Consider the following 22,585-nt stretch of genomic DNA (forward strand, 5'->3'; position numbering starts at 1 on the left):
TTTCACCATTACCCCCACAGGCCACATTACATAACTTATTAGCATTTTGAAATATGTATGAAGATTGGTTAAATGTTATGAGTTGCCCAGACGAAAGAAAAGCTACATTCATCACTTCACGCAAATAGTTTTACTATGACTAGAGAAATTAAGTCGAATTGAGAAACAAATTACTTAAAAAAGAAGACAAAATCGTGTGTGTAGCGAATAATTAGAGTTACAGCTTTCAAAAACGAGAAACGCATCAGAATTAATCCTTTATTGTCGTTAAGTTAAAACTTTTTGAAATAAAGCATTAGGCTAAACTAATTCCATTTGATTCTACCCAATCGATTATGATACAAATGTCCAACCCAGATTATATACTTACAAGCGTATTACAATCATAACAAATAAAGTTAACGATTTGGAAGTAATTCTTAAAATGGGTTTATTGGATTTTGTACCTTGTTGCTACTCCTCAAAAGAGTAGTAATCATCGATTTTATTCGTGATTGGTCCATTATGGTCGGAGTCGAAGATAAATATTTTTGTAATGTTTTAGGTGAAAGTCAAGACTCGAAAAAAAATAAATTGTCACTTCTATATCTATATAAACTCATAACATCAAACTATTAAAGCTCGCTCACTTCATTTTTTATATCATGTTCGTTCGATTATTTGAAACATATATTGGATTTTTTTTAAAGTCGAATATTGAATATATTTTTAATCAGGTGTAATTAGTAAGTTGTAATAAAATGTAAAATCTTTTGGTAATTAAATTGCATAATTTTGTATTCCATAATTTATTTGAACATTATTTTTAAATTTAAGAATTGATTATATTTATCTGAGAAATTTTAAAATATATTTCCATTTTTATATTATGGTTAAATGAAAAATAGACTCATAAAATTGATCCGAAAATATATGACAATTTAAACATGACGAGTTCTATTCTATTTTCACATCAAATTCTTGAATCAATTATGTTTATAAAAAATAATAAAAATTAATCCTCATAGTAAATAATATCGGTTGCAAAATTGCAATCACTTTTCAGAAAAAGGAAAAAAATTAAATATTTTATCTAAAAAAAAATGCTCCAATCTAATAAAAAAGAAGTTAGTTAGGATGAGAAACGAAGATTTTTAATTAATCAAGGGTGTTAGTGATATTTGCTAAAATAGTGTCCAAACATTAGACACGAAACGCTGCGTTTCAAGCTGTTTCTGAATGAAAAAAGTCCCCGGTGAAGATCCGTATACGTACAGTGGACTGATTTACTCCGATAGTGCAACCAGTGATGGCCGTCCGATCCGCCGCCGCCAAGCCGAAGCCTATGCGGAAGAAAGATTCCTCCATTCAGAAACTTTTCAGAAAACCCAAAATTCTCTTCCCCGTAGCCTTACTCTTTGCGGATGCCGTCCTTGTTTCCCTCATCGTCACCTACGTTCCCTGTAAATTCGAAGCCGTTAACATTTTTGAATTAATGTTTTCCGTTTTTGTGATTCTAATTTTTTGGTTTGTGTAATTTCAGACACCAAAATTGATTGGGATGCATATATGTCACAGGTGAGAGTAAAAAAAGTTCAATATGTTTATAATTTTGCATTCTGATTTAAGTGGACTTTTTTCTTCAAAGTTTTTATACTTGAGACTAATTTTAAAGGTCAGTGGGTTTCTGGGAGGAGAAAGAGATTACAGCAAATTGAAAGGTGATACAGGGCCTCTCGTTTACCCTGCTGGGTTTCTTTATGTATATTCTTTCTTTCAGTATGTTACTGGAGGCCAGGTCTACCCTGCCCAGGTAATTTTTTCTTTTTGATATACTGTTTGTCTCTCGCTTTTAGTTTCTTGATGAACATAGACAAAAAAATTTACAGGAACATTTCTGCTAAAACTTATCAATATTTTCACCTATCGAAAAATTCATTAATTAGTACATGAATTTGGATGCTATTCTCATCGAATGTTTTGGGGTCATGGAGTTGTGGTCTTAAATTGGTTTAGAAAATTCCCACCCTCAAGTTTTCTAATTTTGAATTTTTGATTTGGACAGTCAGTTTTTAATTTGCATATCATTGTTAGATTTTGGCAAATTTGTTTTTATTCATGTGTATGAATGGATATCTTGAATGGATTAAAGATGTGGAGTAACTGGGAGAGACAGTAAATTGGTAATTGGTAATTGATAAGTGGGATTTGGATGGAGTTTGTTATGTTAGCCTTTAGCACAATAGCACTTAATTTTAATGTGAATTTTGCTTATTGACTCTCATTGGCACTTCCTTTTGTCAGTCAGTCCTCTCCTCTTAGAGAGAATGTTTACTGTTGACCTCCGAAATCGATATATTGTTATGCGATTAAATTCCCCCTTTCCTATGCAATGTAAATGCTATGTATCATATGAATGATCGTACATAGACTTGAGGGACTATTGTTATTGATCGTATGTAATGCTTCCAATGGGACTTCGTGGAAGCACCGTGTCCACACACGTGGCATTCAATCAAGAATAAAGGAAGGGATATTGGCCGAGGCTCTACTGCTGAAGTGCTCTCATCGTTTAGCTGAAGTGCTTTTCTCCCCTCTGTCGAACTCCTTCACATCCAATGTCCGTGATTTCCCGATAGGTGTAGCTTTAAGAATGATTGATGTGACGTCCGCATTAAGTAGATGTTAGGAATATCAATCTAGGAGTGCAGGACGGCTGGCCCCTTATCAAATGTCTGTCAATGTAATTAATGTGAGATAGGATGATGTGACATCCAGGTCTAGCAGATGAGGCCATGTGGATCTAATCCAATGATGACCACGTCGGCCTGGTCACTATAAATAGCAGTTTTTGTAACATTTTAAAGGAATGGGTCTTCATATATAAAGAAGGGGGTATTGTGGTTTCTTTTCTATGAATATTTGTTCTCTGTAAGTTCTCTCCTTCATGCGCATTTTCAAGCTTGAACATCTCGATAATGTACTTGAGTGTATTTAGCTAGAAACCGATTATCCAATTGGGCTTACGATCACAATCTTGTGGAATTTGTCTACATGCGCACTATCTTGGAGTGGCACCTGTTGACTCGTTTTTGGAGGTCAACATTTACTATTGCAAATCTAACTCGTGACATTGCACTATTAAATGTCATAGGACTATACATATCTTCTGAAATGATATAAATATTTCTTTTTCCGATAGAAGTACTGGTTAGCTCCATGGTTTAAAAAAATTATTTAAGGCTTAGGCCTTGAATCCTACCTCATGCCATTTGTGTGTCTTATGCCTCAACCAAACTAAGGCGTTCCCAAGCTTTCCTTGTATTTTTTCAAACGTTTAAATGCTGGCATTAGCGTTTTCAGTTATTTCTTTATACATAAACGGAAGGAAAAAGGAAAGGAGAATACACCATCGGGATGATGATAAAAAAATGAAAGGTAACTTGTAATGAGGATGATGACAATGGTGTAAATGATTCCCTTGAAAGGATATATTAGTAGCGATGATATTAGAAATTTTTTAGTTGCCTTCACTTTTAGTAGTTGATATAAATTTTTTCGATGTTACTAATTTGAAAACTCATTATTTTTTATTATGGACATTTTTAAAAGGGTTATGGTATTTTACAACTATATTTTGTATTTTTATGTTCTTTTTAATTCTTTTATTATTCTATATTGAGGTTTATGCCTTGCTTCACAGCGATAATAATGCCTTAGTACCTGATTATGCCTTTTTAGACATTGGTTTTGCCGTGTCTCTTCCTTTATTCGAATCCATGCACCTAGGTGAGTAAATTTTCTGTTTCTGGATGTATTTTGAAGAATGACCTAATATTGACGATCTAGATTTTCCCTCCTTACATTAGTATCCTTACTTGACCAATTAAGCACGAGATTTCTATGAGGATCCATTGCTCTTCTATAATCAGATCCCAATTAACCATCTTTTTAAGTACTTATCAATTGCTCTGAACATCTTGGATATCTTGTAGATGTTGTCTGGAATGATTGCGATGTTCACTTAATTTAGTGCACCATAGATACATTGTCAGATCTCCACCTTCACCCTTTCTGTTCCATAGTTTGGTCATTATTTCTTTAAAAATAAAATGGCTGTAATAATATTGAATTGTCACATTTCCATTGGAATCAATAACTTCCCTCTTGCAACTGTACTACAGGCTGTCTTTGTGCATTCATTTGTATAATATAAGTGGTCATGACTCGTGTTCTTTCATCATTGCAGATTTTGTTTGGCTTTCTCTACATCGTGAATCTTGGAATGGTCTTATTCATCTACTTGAAGACTGACGTGGTATGAAACTTTCTTCTCGATTTATGATGTTTTATTTTAGCATTGTTTGAAGGAAGCTGTTTGAACTGTTTAAATTAATATTGACCATTTCATCTTTTGATTCCCTTTGTTAGATAGTTTTATAAGTTTAGACATTCAAGCTCTGTTCACTTTTATTCTTTGGTAGCTAATGCCAATGAAACTGCCTTGCAGCTCCCGTGGTGGGCTCTTTCCTTGCTTTCTTTGTCTAAAAGAGTCCACTCAATTTTCGTGCTTCGCTTGTTCAATGACTGTTTTGCAACGACTCTCTTCCATGCTGCACTAATCTCATTTCTTTATCAAAAGTGGCATCTAGGTTTACTTATTTTCAGGTATTGTTTACTGTATTTCGGTTTCTTATTCAGTGGATGGATTTATACTATGGTTGCTTATTGGTGTCACATTATTGAAACTAAAGGTGTTATAGTCGTTTGCCTTGTTAGCACAGTGGAGCGGTCTCAATAAAGATGAACGTACTCCTTTATGCTCCATCCTTGTTACTCCTTATGCTGAAGGTATACTGATTTTGATTGTTCACATTTCAAAAGTTTAGGTCTATGTTTACATTTTAACCAATCTCTTTTTGTTTGCTGGAAAAACGTGAAATGCAGGCTATGGATATTGTTGGAGTGATTTCTGCTTTAGCAGGTGCAGCACTAGTGCAGGTGCTTATTCTTCAATTCTGCTCCATAGCTTGTCAATGTTGACGTATTGCATAACTACTCACAGGTGTTTTCATGTATCTAACAATGCCATTTTGCATAAAGTTATTACTTATTGCAAATAAATATTTACGTGTTGCCTTCTATAATTCATTATCTATTATGTTTATGACAACCCATTTATATTTCCTTTATTGTAACATTGTCAGGTGAGTAAAGAACAATTGAAATATTTTTCAATGGAGGCAGTATCTAATCGAAATCTTCATCAATCCGCTGTGAATGGTTCTGCAGATCGTGTTAGGGCTACCATTCTTGCTGTCATATCCAACTGCATATATATCAAAAGCATTTGATCTTGGTCGTGTCTTCATTCACTTTTGGTACTTCCATTGACCCATTAAATCTGCTGGATATGTCAAACTTTACACATTCAATGATTTTACACTTAATTGATTGGCTAGTGGTCATCTGACTTAACCTCTGTGATTTTTTCTAAACTTCCATATCTTGTAATATTGGATGGAATTAAGCTACATTTTGGAGCAATAGGGGTCTTATTAGTTTTGTGATCGTTCCGTGTCTAGTAATCGTGATTGCAATGCCTCTTAAGATTGTTTGACATCTTGGTTTAAAACTATATCTGTCTAATGAAAGACAGTGCCAGAGAAGGGTCATATTGGCTTATATATTTGGAATTGGAATATACCAGTGCATGCTTATACTTCTGAATTAATTGTGAATGCTGGTTTTGTTTTCATTTTATTGTTGACCTTTAGAAAGTTTACATTTTAAGGTATTTAAGAGATTGAGAAAAAGTTGTTTCAAGATTTGGCATGCCTAGTGACAAAAATTTCCAATCAAGGACTTGTGCTAATACACACATTTTTCCTTGTGCTAAACATCAAAGCATGCCTCTAATTTTCCATAGCTTCTCGAGTCAGGTGGCTATAACAATTTCTTTTAGAGGACTGCATGAACTACGAAGAAGTGTGTTTGTGTATCCTTTCCCTACAAGTAGAATCTTCGTTTATAGAAGGACCCACTACCCATTCTCCGCTCCTAAAGAGTGATGTTTGGAGGAATAAAATATGAAGACCTGATAAGTGTTTTGTTGGCTTGACACATTTTGAATGAACTTCTGGTTTTAGTTACTTTTAGATTTTTATATATATCTCTTTTACTATGAGAATGCATTTTTAACTTACATTGGTTTTCCTAATACAATTAAGGTTGATGAAGAAATACTTTTGATTGTGATTACAGGTCTGTTAATTTTAAATTTGTTCCAGAACCAGTTTTTGTATCAAGAGGATTTGCGCTTTTCTTATTGGCAGCTCATCTTAGTCTGCTTACAGTTTTTGCCCATTATAGATGGTGCCGGTGAGTAGTATATGAACTGTTGCTAGTTGATGCGGGCTTTGCAATATATATTGTTCTAATTGTTTATACGCCCTCAATTCTGAGTTCCTTGTGTTGATAGGTCCCTGGTGTTTTCTTTAAGTTGTAATTTGATTTTATTCTATCTATTCCTATTTGTCTAACTTATGCAGGCATGAAGGAGGGCTCTTCTCTCTCTTGCATTCTAGATTTATTCAAATGAAGCTTAGAACTTTTCCGCTTAAACAGTTCAGCAGTCATGACTCAAATTTCCGATTTATTAGAATGGAGCGTAAGTAATGGATTCCTCCCTGCAGTGTTAAATCTTTTTCTAATCTATTTTCATGGTTATGTATTTGCATGTCAAACATTGGCTTACTCGATTCAGATATTGCAACGACTATGTTTGTTGGGAACTTCATTGGAATTGTATGTGCTCGATCCCTGCACTATCAGTTCTATTCTTGGTGAGTCTTGCAAGACAGTACTGCTTTACCTCTTGGGTTTATTCTTGGGTTTATCTTGTTGCGTAGGAAGGGGACAAGGGTTCATATTTTAATGATCATATTGTTACACTGTTTAGTTGCTCATTCTTTTCAAGTGGAAATTGAAAAGCCATTAGAATTTATACTCTCTTGGGGCAAGAACCCCTTCAAATTATTTCCCGAACTTCCATTCTTACATGCCACCTTCACAAGGCCTCCATTGCCCTTTCTCCTGCCCTAGCTGGCCAGAAACTAACAAGATTTGCACATAGGACATTTTGGGGATCAAGAGCATGTTTGGCTACGCATCAAATATGTAATTTTTTATTTATTTATTTTATATTGTTACACTGTTTAGTTGCTCATTCTTTTCAAGTGGAAATTGAAAAGCCATTAGAATTTATACTCTCTTGGGGCAAGAACCTCTTCAAATTATTTCCCGAACTTCCATTCTTACATGCCACCTTCACAAGGCCTCCATTGCCCTTTCTCCTGCCCTAGCTGGCCAGAAACTAACAAGATTTGCGCATAGGACATTTTGGGGATCAAGAGCATGTTTGGCTACGCATCAAATATGTAATTTTTTATTTATTTATTTTATTTTTTTTTTAGTAAGGGAAAAAAAGGTAGCATATCCATGTATAGAATTATTATTATTATTTTTTAATAGCTTAGCTAAACATGCTCTAAATGACTGAGGGGTATTATAAACAGGGGCAAAATATATCAATTTTTGGGATCTCACATCCATGTTACAATGCAATTATGTCTTTTGCTTACCATTAGGCTTATCCAATTTTGAAATGCTATCATTTATAGTTGAAGCATTTTATGCAGGTATTTCTATAGCTTACCCTATTTATTGTGGATAACACCTTTTCCAACATGGCTACGGTATGCTGCTCGATAATGAAACTCGTTGTTTTCCTTTACTTGCACCCTTGGTGTTTTCGCGAGAATTTAAGAAGTCTATCTTTTCTGCAGTTTAATTTTGTTTGCGACAGTCGAGTGTTGTTGGAATATCTATCCCTCAAATATTTATTCATCGGCACTGCTGCTCGGGGTTCACTTGATTATACTAGTAGGTCTCTGGAAAGCTTCTCCTGAATATCCATATGAGCACGATATGAATTATAAGTCTTCAAATTCCAAGAAAAAGGGCAACTGAATTGCTAGTCTTGTAAGCTATTTATTCAAATTTTGTGTACCAAGTTAAACCTGTTCCTGGATATGAACTAGGATGAAGAGAAAGTTACAATTATTAGATCAGCTCAATGAAAAGAGACCAATTTCTTCTAAGGTATGTGTTCATGAGGTATGCTTATTATGCTGGATTGGATGGGATTTGACAGTATAATGAACAAGCATCTCGTTTCTCTTCTTTATTAACCCTACTCAGTTCCTTTTAGTACAACGTAGAAAATGCTATCGAAGTACTAGAAATATGCAATGGATTGCCTACGATTTACTCAGATCAAGAATTGTGTAAAAATTAACCATTGCTGGGTAGAATAAAGAAGCTGCAGTGCTATGGTTGTATGTTTGCATCTTGAATATTATTGGCTCCCCGGTCGAGTTTTAGCCTTGCAATATGACAAAAATGCCCTTATGCCTTCTTAGTTCGAGGTAGACTGTAATGTCCTTGTATAACTCAGTCTTGTGCTGAAATTCTTGCATCATTAATATATTCTCTCATTGCTCTTGCTAACGTTGACTCCAAGATGAAGCAATAAAGAGAGTATTTCTAGTAAAGCATCTTTTAGAGAGAGAGTGTGTGCACTAATAGCTGGAAAAATGAACCATTGAGGACCTGAACACTTTTTCTGCCAAGAACATGTTTGGTCCGAATTGGACAGAACAATGGACTGAAATCTCGTATAAATACATTCCTTTCTTCATCTTTGCATATGCGGCAGTCAGTAATGGTGGAGCATTGGCGGTTGTAGGGGTTTACTTCACCACCCGGTTTTCAGATGATTTATGATGCACCTTTCAGGGAGCAGGGGACACTATTGGCTTGCAGCGCAGCATAGCTTTATATATTGTTGTATTGTTGGCAACTAACATGCGCCCGTTCATTTCAAAATTCATGTCAAATCCACGACAGTGCCTTTGATTTTTGGCAGCCCGGTTTCATCGACATCCAACTGATTTCATGGTCGACGCCACTGGCATTGGCGACAGTGATGAGTGTAGCCACCTGCATGGAGGAGATAATCAGGTAGAAATAGAATGATTTAGCAATTTTGGGGTTCATATGGTTACTTGAAAATTTCTGCTTAAGCAAAGGCCTTGTCTCGGAGTTAAATGTTTCGATTACCAAATTATATCATGGTCACAAGTTAAACTTCAAAATACTTCACAATGCTTAGTGAATTTTGCTTGCCGGTTTTCAGATGATTTATGATGCACCTTTCAGGGAGCAGGGGACACTATTGGCTTGCAGCGCAGCATAGCTTTATATATTGTTGTATTGTTGGCAACTAACATGCGCCCGTTCATTTCAAAATTCATGTCAAATCCACGACAGTGCCTTTGATTTTTGGCAGCCCGGTTTCATCGACATCCAACTGATTTCATGGTTGACGCCACTGGCATTGGCGACAGTGATGAGTGTAGCCACCTGCATGTAGGAGATAATCAGGTAGAAATAGAATGATTTTGGAATTTTGGGGTTCATATGGTTACTTGAAAATTTCTGCTTAAGCAAAGGCCTTGTCTCGGAGTTATATGTTTCGATTACCAAATTATATCATGGTCACAAGTTAAATTTCAAAGTACTTCACAATGCTTAGTGAATTTTGCGAATTGCACTAGATCCATCATTCTTTTCCCTTCGTTGCTGATGTGTTGCACGAAAATTCACGTGATAAGGTACAACCACTAAAAAAATTACAACTCAGTGAAATCATCGAACTCTCCAAAATCACCATACATGAAATGTGGCTTCCATGTCTCAGCCCAAATCTTTATCCTGAATTTCAACCAAAAAAATCATAGTTATAACTAAAATGTGTACTAAGACAGGACTGATTATTGAGAAGGACTTGAGAAGCAACTATTTATAAAACACCATTCCTCAATTATACTATCCATTCGATGTTTATCTAATAATAATCTTCCATTTTTGCAGGCTTGTGTCCGATCATTTAAGGAAGGAATATTCATCGAACTACGATGACTTGTGCACGACTAGAATACCTTTCTAGGCCGTGTTCGTGTTTGTTGTTCTTCATTCCTCAATTTGTTACTGATCTATTTAAACGATTATTCATCCATCCATCATTGGTTTGAAATTCCTTACTTTCACTTTACTGAAACTGCCACATGTTATATGAAAATCGAACGTTGCACATTGATGACATTAAATTGTTGAGTTAGTTAAATGAATGTCCATTAAATGTATCCCTATATTATTAGTCGCTAACTTAACTGAATAAAAAAAGTTATTAATTGCTTACTCATGTATTCAAACTATTATTCGTCCATCACTAAGGTTAATGTTGATTGTGATATTACTTCTGCAAATATTATTATAATAAGGGACACTACTGATTAATAACATTACTTCAATCTAATTTCGCGCACATATTAGGCGCGGTGTCACTTGTGCAAATATTATTATAACAAGATTAAAAGTGAGAGAATAACATTTGTTACTTGTCTCGTCTAGTTGAGTTCTGGATAATTAGCACATTGAACATGAATAAATAGCAATATCTCATGTGTTTTTTTTAATCTTTTCAATTCTACGAAGAATCCAGTCATAGGTTTGGTTAATTACATTGCATTTTGACCATCAACTTTTGTTCATTTCTGTACTTATATTCAACTTTTTTAATCATATTTTTATCTTAAATCATGATTAATTAACACATTTGGTCCATAGTGACCGCAAAAAAATCGTCATGATGGAATAAAAATAGGTACTTTCTCCTTGAATATTCAATAAGCAAGATAAACAATAAATATAAAATTTCAATAAAATATTTTCCCACACTGATATGAAAAAATTGGGGATACAAATATAAAAATTATGTTGGGTGCATAATTTACTAAAATTAAAAACTTTCAGTAACGTGGTGTACTATCGTGCCCCCGTGCGAGATTAGAATGCTTCCACTTTTACTAATTATCTTTTCAACCTTTTCTGCTATTCCCAATTGTCCTTTCCAAGTATATATTTCCTATTATGTGTGAAGTACACACGGTAGAATAAGGCATCTTATTAGCGATTATGTCAATTGCATTGGGCTCGATCAAATTAAACAATTTCTTTATGAACTTGGACCTCATTCAATAGCCCATCTTGGCTTGCCTTATATCCTTCAAAATATTTATCTGAGTGATTGGGCACTCAAGGTAAGTTACGTAAACCCTAACAAAATCTTCTTGTACCTAACTCTCTTGCACTAGTTCACTTTCTCGTTTCAATCATCGAGTACAAACGATCGCTGACCGTTTTCTTGAACGATGGCCTTTGAAATTAGCAATTTTTTTTTAGTGCTAGTGACACTTGGATAGACAGAGAGGTGACAACTTGATCAGGCAAATTATGAAGTTAACATTTCCTAAAACAAAAACGGGACAACAATCGAAACTAGTTATTCTTAAACATTTGTATTAAAGTCCTAACATTTTAAAGTGGATTCTGAATCCCAACATCCTATATAAATATCTGAATCTAGATTCCAAGCAATGATTAACGTTAGTGTAAAAGTTAAAAGGATTAGTCTACAAGTATAAAATCAATTACTAAAAGTTTGACAAACTTGACAAGTGGTGGCTCCCTGTTAGCGGGGCGGCTGGCCCCACCACCACTCCACCAACAGGGGGCCCCCACTTGTCAAGTTTGTCATTGATTTTGGAAGAAAGATTCCTCCATTCAGAAACTTTTCAGAAAACCCAAAATTCTCTTCCCCGTAGCCTTACTCTTTGCGGATGCCGTCCTTGTTTCCCTCATCGTCACCTACGTTCCCTGTAAATTCGAAGCCGTTAACATTTTTGAATTAATGTTTTCCGTTTTTGTGATTCTAATTTTTTGGTTTGTGTAATTTCAGACACCAAAATTGATTGGGATGCATATATGTCACAGGTGAGAGTAAAAAAAGTTCAATATGTTTATAATTTTGCATTCTGATTTAAGTGGACTTTTTTCTTCAAAGTTTTTATACTTGAGACTAATTTTAAAGGTCAGTGGGTTTCTGGGAGGAGAAAGAGATTACAGCAAATTGAAAGGTGATACAGGGCCTCTCGTTTACCCTGCTGGGTTTCTTTATGTATATTCTTTCTTTCAGTATGTTACTGGAGGCCAGGTCTACCCTGCCCAGGTAATTTTTTCTTTTTGATATACTGTTTGTCTCTCGCTTTTAGTTTCTTGATGAACATAGACAAAAAAATTTACAGGAACATTTCTGCTAAAACTTATCAATATTTTCACCTATCGAAAAATTCATTAATTAGTACATGAATTTGGATGCTATTCTCATCGAATGTTTTGGGGTCATGGAGTTGTGGTCTTAAATTGGTTTAGAAAATTCCCACCCTCAAGTTTTCTAATTTTGAATTTTTGATTTGGACAGTCAGTTTTTAATTTGCATATCATTGTTAGATTTTGGCAAATTTGTTTTTATTCATGTGTATGAATGGATATCTTGAATGGATTAAAGATGTGGAGTAACTGGGAGAGACAGTAAATTGGTAATTGGTAATTGATAAGTGGGATTTGGATGGAGTTTGTTATGTTAGCCTTTAGCACAATAGCACTTAATTTTAATGTGAATTTTGCTTATTGACTCTCATTGGCACTTCCTTTTGTCAGTCAGTCCTCTCCTCTTAGAGAGAATGTTTACTGTTGACCTCCGAAATCGATATATTGTTATGCGATTAAATTCCCCCTTTCCTATGCAATGTAAATGCTATGTATCATATGAATGATCGTACATAGACTTGAGGGACTATTGTTATTGATCGTATGTAATGCTTCCAATGGGACTTCGTGGAAGCACCGTGTCCACACACGTGGCATTCAATCAAGAATAAAGGAAGGGATATTGGCCGAGGCTCTACTGCTGAAGTGCTCTCATCGTTTAGCTGAAGTGCTTTTCTCCCCTCTGTCGAACTCCTTCACATCCAATGTCCGTGATTTCCCGATAGGTGTAGCTTTAAGAATGATTGATGTGACGTCCGCATTAAGTAGATGTTAGGAATATCAATCTAGGAGTGCAGGACGGCTGGCCCCTTATCAAATGTCTGTCAATGTAATTAATGTGAGATAGGATGATGTGACATCCAGGTCTAGCAGATGAGGCCATGTGGATCTAATCCAATGATGACCACGTCGGCCTGGTCACTATAAATAGCAGTTTTTGTAACATTTTAAAGGAATGGGTCTTCATATATAAAGAAGGGGGTATTGTGGTTTCTTTTCTATGAATATTTGTTCTCTGTAAGTTCTCTCCTTCATGCGCATTTTCAAGCTTGAACATCTCGATAATGTACTTGAGTGTATTTAGCTAGAAACCGATTATCCAATTGGGCTTACGATCACAATCTTGTGGAATTTGTCTACATGCGCACTATCTTGGAGTGGCACCTGTTGACTCGTTTTTGGAGGTCAACATTTACTATTGCAAATCTAACTCGTGACATTGCACTATTAAATGTCATAGGACTATACATATCTTCTGAAATGATATAAATATTTCTTTTTCCGATAGAAGTACTGGTTAGCTCCATGGTTTAAAAAAATTATTTAAGGCTTAGGCCTTGAATCCTACCTCATGCCATTTGTGTGTCTTATGCCTCAACCAAACTAAGGCGTTCCCAAGCTTTCCTTGTATTTTTTCAAACGTTTAAATGCTGGCATTAGCGTTTTCAGTTATTTCTTTATACATAAACGGAAGGAAAAAGGAAAGGAGAATACACCATCGGGATGATGATAAAAAAATGAAAGGTAACTTGTAATGAGGATGATGACAATGGTGTAAATGATTCCCTTGAAAGGATATATTAGTAGCGATGATATTAGAAATTTTTTAGTTGCCTTCACTTTTAGTAGTTGATATAAATTTTTTCGATGTTACTAATTTGAAAACTCATTATTTTTTATTATGGACATTTTTAAAAGGGTTATGGTATTTTACAACTATATTTTGTATTTTTATGTTCTTTTTAATTCTTTTATTATTCTATATTGAGGTTTATGCCTTGCTTCACAGCGATAATAATGCCTTAGTACCTGATTATGCCTTTTTAGACATTGGTTTTGCCGTGTCTCTTCCTTTATTCGAATCCATGCACCTAGGTGAGTAAATTTTCTGTTTCTGGATGTATTTTGAAGAATGACCTAATATTGACGATCTAGATTTTCCCTCCTTACATTAGTATCCTTACTTGACCAATTAAGCACGAGATTTCTATGAGGATCCATTGCTCTTCTATAATCAGATCCCAATTAACCATCTTTTTAAGTACTTATCAATTGCTCTGAACATCTTGGATATCTTGTAGATGTTGTCTGGAATGATTGCGATGTTCACTTAATTTAGTGCACCATAGATACATTGTCAGATCTCCACCTTCACCCTTTCTGTTCCATAGTTTGGTCATTATTTCTTTAAAAATAAAATGGCTGTAATAATATTGAATTGTCACATTTCCATTGGAATCAATAACTTCCCTCTTGCAACTGTACTACAGGCTGTCTTTGTGCATTCATTTGTATAATATAAGTGGTCATGACTCGTGTTCTTTCATCATTGCAGATTTTGTTTGGCTTTCTCTACATCGTGAATCTTGGAATGGTCTTATTCATCTACTTGAAGACTGACGTGGTATGAAACTTTCTTCTCGATTTATGATGTTTTATTTTAGCATTGTTTGAAGGAAGCTGTTTGAACTGTTTAAATTAATATTGACCATTTCATCTTTTGATTCCCTTTGTTAGATAGTTTTATAAGTTTAGACATTCAAGCTCTGTTCACTTTTATTCTTTGGTAGCTAATGCCAATGAAACTGCCTTGCAGCTCCCGTGGTGGGCTCTTTCCTTGCTTTCTTTGTCTAAAAGAGTCCACTCAATTTTCGTGCTTCGCTTGTTCAATGACTGTTTTGCAACGACTCTCTTCCATGCTGCACTAATCTCATTTCTTTATCAAAAGTGGCATCTAGGTTTACTTATTTTCAGGTATTGTTTACTGTATTTCGGTTTCTTATTCAGTGGATGGATTTATACTATGGTTGCTTATTGGTGTCACATTATTGAAACTAAAGGTGTTATAGTCGTTTGCCTTGTTAGCACAGTGGAGCGGTCTCAATAAAGATGAACGTACTCCTTTATGCTCCATCCTTGTTACTCCTTATGCTGAAGGTATACTGATTTTGATTGTTCACATTTCAAAAGTTTAGGTCTATGTTTACATTTTAACCAATCTCTTTTTGTTTGCTGGAAAAACGTGAAATGCAGGCTATGGATATTGTTGGAGTGATTTCTGCTTTAGCAGGTGCAGCACTAGTGCAGGTGCTTATTCTTCAATTCTGCTCCATAGCTTGTCAATGTTGACGTATTGCATAACTACTCACAGGTGTTTTCATGTATCTAACAATGCCATTTTGCATAAAGTTATTACTTATTGCAAATAAATATTTACGTGTTGCCTTCTATAATTCATTATCTATTATGTTTATGACAACCCATTTATATTTCCTTTATTGTAACATTGTCAGGTGAGTAAAGAACAATTGAAATATTTTTCAATGGAGGCAGTATCTAATCGAAATCTTCATCAATCCGCTGTGAATGGTTCTGCAGATCGTGTTAGGGCTACCATTCTTGCTGTCATATCCAACTGCATATATATCAAAAGCATTTGATCTTGGTCGTGTCTTCATTCACTTTTGGTACTTCCATTGACCCATTAAATCTGCTGGATATGTCAAACTTTACACATTCAATGATTTTACACTTAATTGATTGGCTAGTGGTCATCTGACTTAACCTCTGTGATTTTTTCTAAACTTCCATATCTTGTAATATTGGATGGAATTAAGCTACATTTTGGAGCAATAGGGGTCTTATTAGTTTTGTGATCGTTCCGTGTCTAGTAATCGTGATTGCAATGCCTCTTAAGATTGTTTGACATCTTGGTTTAAAACTATATCTGTCTAATGAAAGACAGTGCCAGAGAAGGGTCATATTGGCTTATATATTTGGAATTGGAATATACCAGTGCATGCTTATACTTCTGAATTAATTGTGAATGCTGGTTTTGTTTTCATTTTATTGTTGACCTTTAGAAAGTTTACATTTTAAGGTATTTAAGAGATTGAGAAAAAGTTGTTTCAAGATTTGGCATGCCTAGTGACAAAAATTTCCAATCAAGGACTTGTGCTAATACACACATTTTTCCTTGTGCTAAACATCTAAGCATGCCTCTAATTTTCCATAGCTTCTCGAGTCAGGTGGCTATAACAATTTCTTTTAGAGGACTGCATGAACTACGAAGAAGTGTGTTTGTGTATCGTTTCCCTACAAGTAGAATCTTCGTTTATAGAAGGACCCACTACCCATTCTCCGCTCCTAAAGAGTGATGTTTGGAGGAATAAAATATGAAGACCTGATAAGTGTTTTGTTGGCTTGACACATTTTGAATGAACTTCTGGTTTTAGTTACTTTTAGATTTTTATATATATCTCTTTTGCTATGAGAATGCATTTTTAACTTACATTGGTTTTCCTAATACAATTAAGGTTGATGAAGAAATACTTTTGATTGTGATTACAGGTCTGTTAATTTTAAATTTGTTCCAGAACCAGTTTTTGTATCAAGAGGATTTGCGCTTTTCTTATTGGCAGCTCATCTTAGTCTGCTTACAGTTTTTGCCCATTATAGATGGTGCCGGTGAGTAGTATATGAACTGTTGCTAGTTGATGCGGGCTTTGCAATATATATTGTTCTAATTGTTTATACGCCCTCAATTCTGAGTTCCTTGTGTTGATAGGTCCCTGGTGTTTTCTTTAAGTTGTAATTTGATTTTATTCTATCTATTCCTATTTGTCTAACTTATGCAGGCATGAAGGAGGGCTCTTCTCTCTCTTGCATTCTAGATTTATTCAAATGAAGCTTAGAACTTTTCCGCTTAAACAGTTCAGCAGTCATGACTCAAATTTCCGATTTATTAGAATGGAGCGTAAGTAATGGATTCCTCCCTGCAGTGTTAAATCTTTTTCTAATCTATTTTCATGGTTATGTATTTGCATGTCAAACATTGGCTTACTCGATTCAGATATTGCAACGACTATGTTTGTTGGGAACTTCATTGGAATTGTATGTGCTCGATCCCTGCACTATCAGTTCTATTCTTGGTGAGTCTTGCAAGACAGTACTGCTTTACCTCTTGGGTTTATTCTTGGGTTTATCTTGTTGCGTAGGAAGGGGACAAGGGTTCATATTTTAATGATCATATTGTTACACTGTTTAGTTGCTCATTCTTTTCAAGTGGAAATTGAAAAGCCATTAGAATTTATACTCTCTTGGGGCAAGAACCTCTTCAAATTATTTCCCGAACTTCCATTCTTACATGCCACCTTCACAAGGCCTCCATTGCCCTTTCTCCTGCCCTAGCTGGCCAGAAACTAACAAGATTTGCGCATAGGACATTTTGGGGATCAAGAGCATGTTTGGCTACGCATCAAATATGTAATTTTTTATTTATTTATTTTATTTTTTTTTTAGTAAGGGAAAAAAAGGTAGCATATCCATGTATAGAATTATTATTATTATTTTTTAATAGCTTAGCTAAACATGCTCTAAATGACTGAGGGGTATTATAAACAGGGGCAAAATATATCAATTTTTGGGATCTCATATCCATGTTACAATGCAATTATGTCTTTTGCTTACCATTAGGCTTATCCAATTTTGAAATGCTATCATTTATAGTTGAAGCATTTTATGCAGGTATTTCTATAGCTTACCCTATTTATTGTGGATAACACCTTTTCCAACATGGCTACGGTATGCTGCTCGATAATGAAACTCGTTGTTTTCCTTTACTTGCACCCTTGGTGTTTTCGCGAGAATTTAAGAAGTCTATCTTTTCTGCAGTTTAATTTTGTTTGCGACAGTCGAGTGTTGTTGGAATATCTATCCCTCAAATATTTATTCATCGGCACTGCTGCTCGGGGTTCACTTGATTATACTAGTAGGTCTCTGGAAAGCTTCTCCTGAATATCCATATGAGCACGATATGAATTATAAGTCTTCAAATTCCAAGAAAAAGGGCAACTGAATTGCTAGTCTTGTAAGCTATTTATTCAAATTTTGTGTACCAAGTTAAACCTGTTCCTGGATATGAACTAGGATGAAGAGAAAGTTACAATTATTAGATCAGCTCAATGAAAAGAGACCAATTTCTTCTAAGGTATGTGTTCATGAGGTATGCTTATTATGCTGGATTGGATGGGATTTGACAGTATAATGAACAAGCATCTCGTTTCTCTTCTTTATTAACCCTACTCAGTTCCTTTTAGTACAACGTAGAAAATGCTATCGAAGTACTCGAAATATGCAATGGATTGCCTACGATTTACTCAGATCAAGAATTGTGTAAAAATTAACCATTGCTGGGTAGAATAAAGAAGCTGCAGTGCTATGGTTGTATGTTTGCATCTTGAATATTATTGGCTCCCCGGTCGAGTTTTAGCCTTGCAATATGACAAAAATGCCCTTATACCTTCTTAGTTCGAGGTAGACTGTAATGTCCTTGTATAACTCAGTCTTGTGCTGAAATTCTTGCATCATTAATATATTCTCTCATTGCTCTTGCTAACGTTGACTCCAAGATGAAGCAATAAAGAGAGTATTTCTAGTAAAGCATCTTTTAGAGAGAGAGTGTGTGCACTAATAGCTGGAAAAATGAACCATTGAGGACCTGAACACTTTTTCTGCCAAGAACATGTTTGGTCCGAATTGGACAGAACAATGGACTGAAATCTCGTATAAATACATTCCTTTCTTCATCTTTGCATATGCGGCAGTCAGTAATGGTGGAGCATTGGCGGTTGTAGGGGTTTACTTCACCACCCGGTTTTCAGATGATTTATGATGCACCTTTCAGGGAGCAGGGGACACTATTGGCTTGCAGCGCAGCATAGCTTTATATATTGTTGTATTGTTGGCAACTAACATGCGCCCGTTCATTTCAAAATTCATGTCAAATCCACGACAGTGCCTTTGATTTTTGGCAGCCCGGTTTCATCGACATCCAACTGATTTCATGGTTGACGCCACTGGCATTGGCGACAGTGATGAGTGTAGCCACCTGCATGTAGGAGATAATCAGGTAGAAATAGAATGATTTTGGAATTTTGGGGTTCATATGGTTACTTGAAAATTTCTGCTTAAGCAAAGGCCTTGTCTCGGAGTTATATGTTTCGATTACCAAATTATATCATGGTCACAAGTTAAATTTCAAAGTACTTCACAATGCTTAGTGAATTTTGCTTGTTTGCACTTTATCCATCATCTACCAGATTCCGTTCGGCGTTCCCTCATTGCTCACGTATGAAACGAAAATCTTACATGATAAGTTATGATCCTTGAGAAAAATACAACTCAACCAAACCATCCAAGTAAAATATTTTCATTACTCATCCAACTTATACTATTGTCATGACATACTCATCAATTTTTAAAATACTTCCCAATGGTCCTTTAGCTTTGAGAATTGCACTAGATCCATCATTCTTTTCCCTTCGTTGCTGATGTGTTGCACGACAATTCACGTGGTAAGGTACAACCATTTAAAAATTACAACTCAGTGAAATCATCGAACTCTCCAAAATCACCATACATGAAATGTGGCTTCCATGTCTCAGCCCAAATCTTCATCCTCAATTTCAACCAAAAAAATCATAGTTATAACTAAAATGTGTACTAAGACAGGACCGATTATTGAGAAGGACTTGAGAAGCAACTATTTATAAAACACCATTCCTCAATTATACTATCCGTTCGATGTTTATCTAATTATAATCTTCCATTTTTGCAGGCTTGTGTCCGATCATTTAAGGAAGGAATATTCATCGAACTACGATGACTTGTGCACGACTAGAATACCTTCTAGGCCGTGTTCGTGTTTGTTGTTCTTCATTCCTCAATTTGTTATTGATCTATTTAAACGATTATTCATCCATCCATCATTGGTTTGAAATTCCTTACTTTCACTTTACTGAAACTGCCACATGTTATATGAAAATCGAACGTTGCACATCGATGACATTAAATTGTTGAGTTAGTTAAATGAAGGTCCATTAAATGTATCCCTATATTATTAGTCGCTAACTTAACTGAATAAAAAAAGTTATTAATTGCTTACTCATGTATTCAAACTATTATTCGTCCATCACTAAGATTAATGTTGATTGTGATATTACTTCTGCAAATATTATTATAATAAGGGACACTACTAATAGATAACATTACTTCAATCTAATTTCGCGCATATATTAGGCGTGGCGTCACTTGTGCAAATATTATTATAACAAGATTAAAAGTGAGAGAATAACATTTGTTACTTGTCTCATCTAGTTGAGTTCTGGATAATTAACACATTGAACATGAATAAATAGCAATATCTCATGTGTTTTTTTAATCTTTTCAATTCTACGAAGAATCCAGTCATAGGCTTGGTTAATTACATTGTATTTTGACCATCAACTTTTGTTCATTTCTGTACTTATATTCAACTTTTTTAATCATATTTTATCTTAAATCATGATTAATTAACACATTTGTTCCATAGTGACCAATATAAAAATTCGACAAAATATTTTCCCCACACTTATGTGAAAAAATTGGGGATATAAATATAAAAATTATGTTGGGTGCATAATTTACTAAAATTAAAAACTTTCAGTAACGTGGTGTACTATCGTGCTCCCGTGCGAGATTAGAAGTTGCTCTAGTGCTTCGACTTTTACTAATTATCTTTTCAACCATTTCTGCTATTCCCAATTGTCCTTCCCAAGTATATATTTCCTATTATAACAATAAAATACGTGATGTACACACGGTAGAATAAGGCATCTTATTAGCGATGATGATGTCAATTGCATTGGGCTCGATCAAATTAAACAATTTCTTTATGAACTTGGACCTCATTCAATAGCCCATCTTGGCTTGCCTTATATCCTTCAAAATATTTATCTGAGTGATTGGGCACTCAAGGTAAGTTACGTAAACCCTAACAAAATCTTCTTGTACCTAACTCTCTTGCACTAGTTCACTTTCTCGTTTCAATCATCGAGTACAAACGATCGCTGACCGTTTTCTTGAACGATGGCCTTTGAAATTAGCAATTTTTTTTAGTGCTAGTGACACTTGGATAGACAGAGAGGTGACAACTTGATCAGGCAAATTATGAAGTTAACATTTCCTAAAACAAAAACGGGACAACAATCGAAACTAGTTATTCTTAAACATTTGTATTAAAGTCCTAACATTTTAAAGTGGATTCTGAATCCCAACATCCTATATAAATATCTGAATCTAGATCCCAAGCGATGATTAACGTTAGTGTAAAAGTTAAAAGGATTAGTCTACAAGTATAAAATCAATTACTAAAAGTTTGACAAACTTGACAAGTGGTGGCTCCCTGTTAGCGGGGCGGCTGGCCCCACCACCACTCCACCAACAGGGGGCCACCACTTGTCAAGTTTGTCATTGATTTTGTACATGATTTTGTACATATAGAATAATCCAAGTTAGAATTACATGTAACTTTCAAATGATCTAAAATTTGAGAGCAGAACTTAATGTCCAACTTTAAGTCTCTTGTGCTTTTAATATTCGCGTTACTGCAGATCTATATATGCAAGGATAATTTAATAAAATAGTATAATGAGTTTAGTTGTGCTTAAAGTAACTTATCTTTAAATATTAGCAGGAAAAATGATACTTTTAAGGTTTGTTTGATTGCAAAGGTGGAATTTGAGTGGAAAGAAAATGAATTTCAGAGAATTGAATTGATGAGAAATTATTTTTTTGAGAATTGTAAATTATTGTGTTTGATTGACATAATTTTCCACATAAAAAATGTTAAAATAAAAACATTTTTTGGTGTTAGTTTGACTTTATTTTATATAAAAATTGTCAATTAAAGATATAAAATTTACTGGTATTGGGGATGAAATTTGTTTCTATTGCAAAAAATTTAAAATTAAAAAATTCAAGAAAATCATCTATGTTTTGATGTTCGTTTGGCTTTGTTTTACTTGAAAATTGTCAATTAAAGGGAAATATTGTTTTACAATAATTCTTAGAATTTGTTAACTTTGCCAAACAAAATAAATAAATAAATAAATAAAATAAAATTACATATTTGCTACAGTAACCGGGAAAATCAATTCCCACCATCCCTAAAAAGCTAGAAAATTCCAAGGTCCAAGAAAAAATGGAACTTCAATTCCATGGAAAAAATAAAATAAAAAAACCATATCAAACACTTGAAAGTGAGAAAATGAATTCATTTTCCATTTTCCATGAAAAAGATTTGCCAATCAAACATGACCTTATAAACTTTCTAAGCCTATATATGTTTCATGTTTATAAATGGTTTACACACTTTTTGTTTACACATTTCTAGGTTAAGCATAACTAAACATATTATAAGAGTAAATTTGTCTTTTCATGCCAATTCAACTGTATATACAAGTCACAACACACACCTAAAAGCAGTACAAAA

At 34.6% G+C, this 22,585-nt stretch overlaps 1 protein-coding gene across 2 annotated transcripts; it reads left to right on the forward strand.

Annotated features, from left to right (window-relative positions):
- Nucleotides 1–1,197: 1,197 nt before the first annotated feature.
- LOC111394355 (dol-P-Man:Man(5)GlcNAc(2)-PP-Dol alpha-1,3-mannosyltransferase) lies at nucleotides 1,198–18,373 on the forward strand. Of its 2 annotated transcripts, XM_023020134.1 has the most exons (14): nucleotides 1,198–1,337; nucleotides 11,718–11,822; nucleotides 11,903–11,937; nucleotides 12,035–12,172; nucleotides 14,609–14,677; nucleotides 14,870–15,027; nucleotides 15,144–15,210; nucleotides 15,307–15,360; nucleotides 15,652–15,740; nucleotides 16,624–16,740; nucleotides 16,911–17,029; nucleotides 17,126–17,204; nucleotides 17,800–17,856; nucleotides 17,947–18,373. In XM_023020134.1, the coding sequence occupies exons 1-14, from the start codon at nucleotides 1,289–1,291 to the stop codon at nucleotides 18,128–18,130; spliced, it is 1,320 nt and encodes a 439-aa protein (XP_022875902.1). In that variant the 5' UTR covers nucleotides 1,198–1,288; the 3' UTR covers nucleotides 18,131–18,373. The 2 variants fall into 2 exon arrangements, with proteins under 2 accessions (XP_022875902.1, XP_022875894.1); XM_023020126.1 differs by lacking the exons at nucleotides 11,718–11,822; nucleotides 11,903–11,937; nucleotides 12,035–12,172; ... (8 more) ...; nucleotides 17,800–17,856; nucleotides 17,947–18,373 and adding exons at nucleotides 1,523–1,557; nucleotides 1,655–1,792; nucleotides 4,229–4,297; ... (7 more) ...; nucleotides 7,680–7,736; nucleotides 7,827–8,385 and having other exon boundaries at nucleotides 1,198–1,442.
- Nucleotides 18,374–22,585: the final 4,212 nt, after the last annotated feature.

This window comes from Olea europaea, chromosome 1 (assembly GCF_002742605.1).
Source record: "Olea europaea var. sylvestris chromosome 1, O_europaea_v1, whole genome shotgun sequence".
NCBI classification, from domain to species: Eukaryota; Viridiplantae; Streptophyta; class Magnoliopsida; order Lamiales; family Oleaceae; genus Olea; species Olea europaea.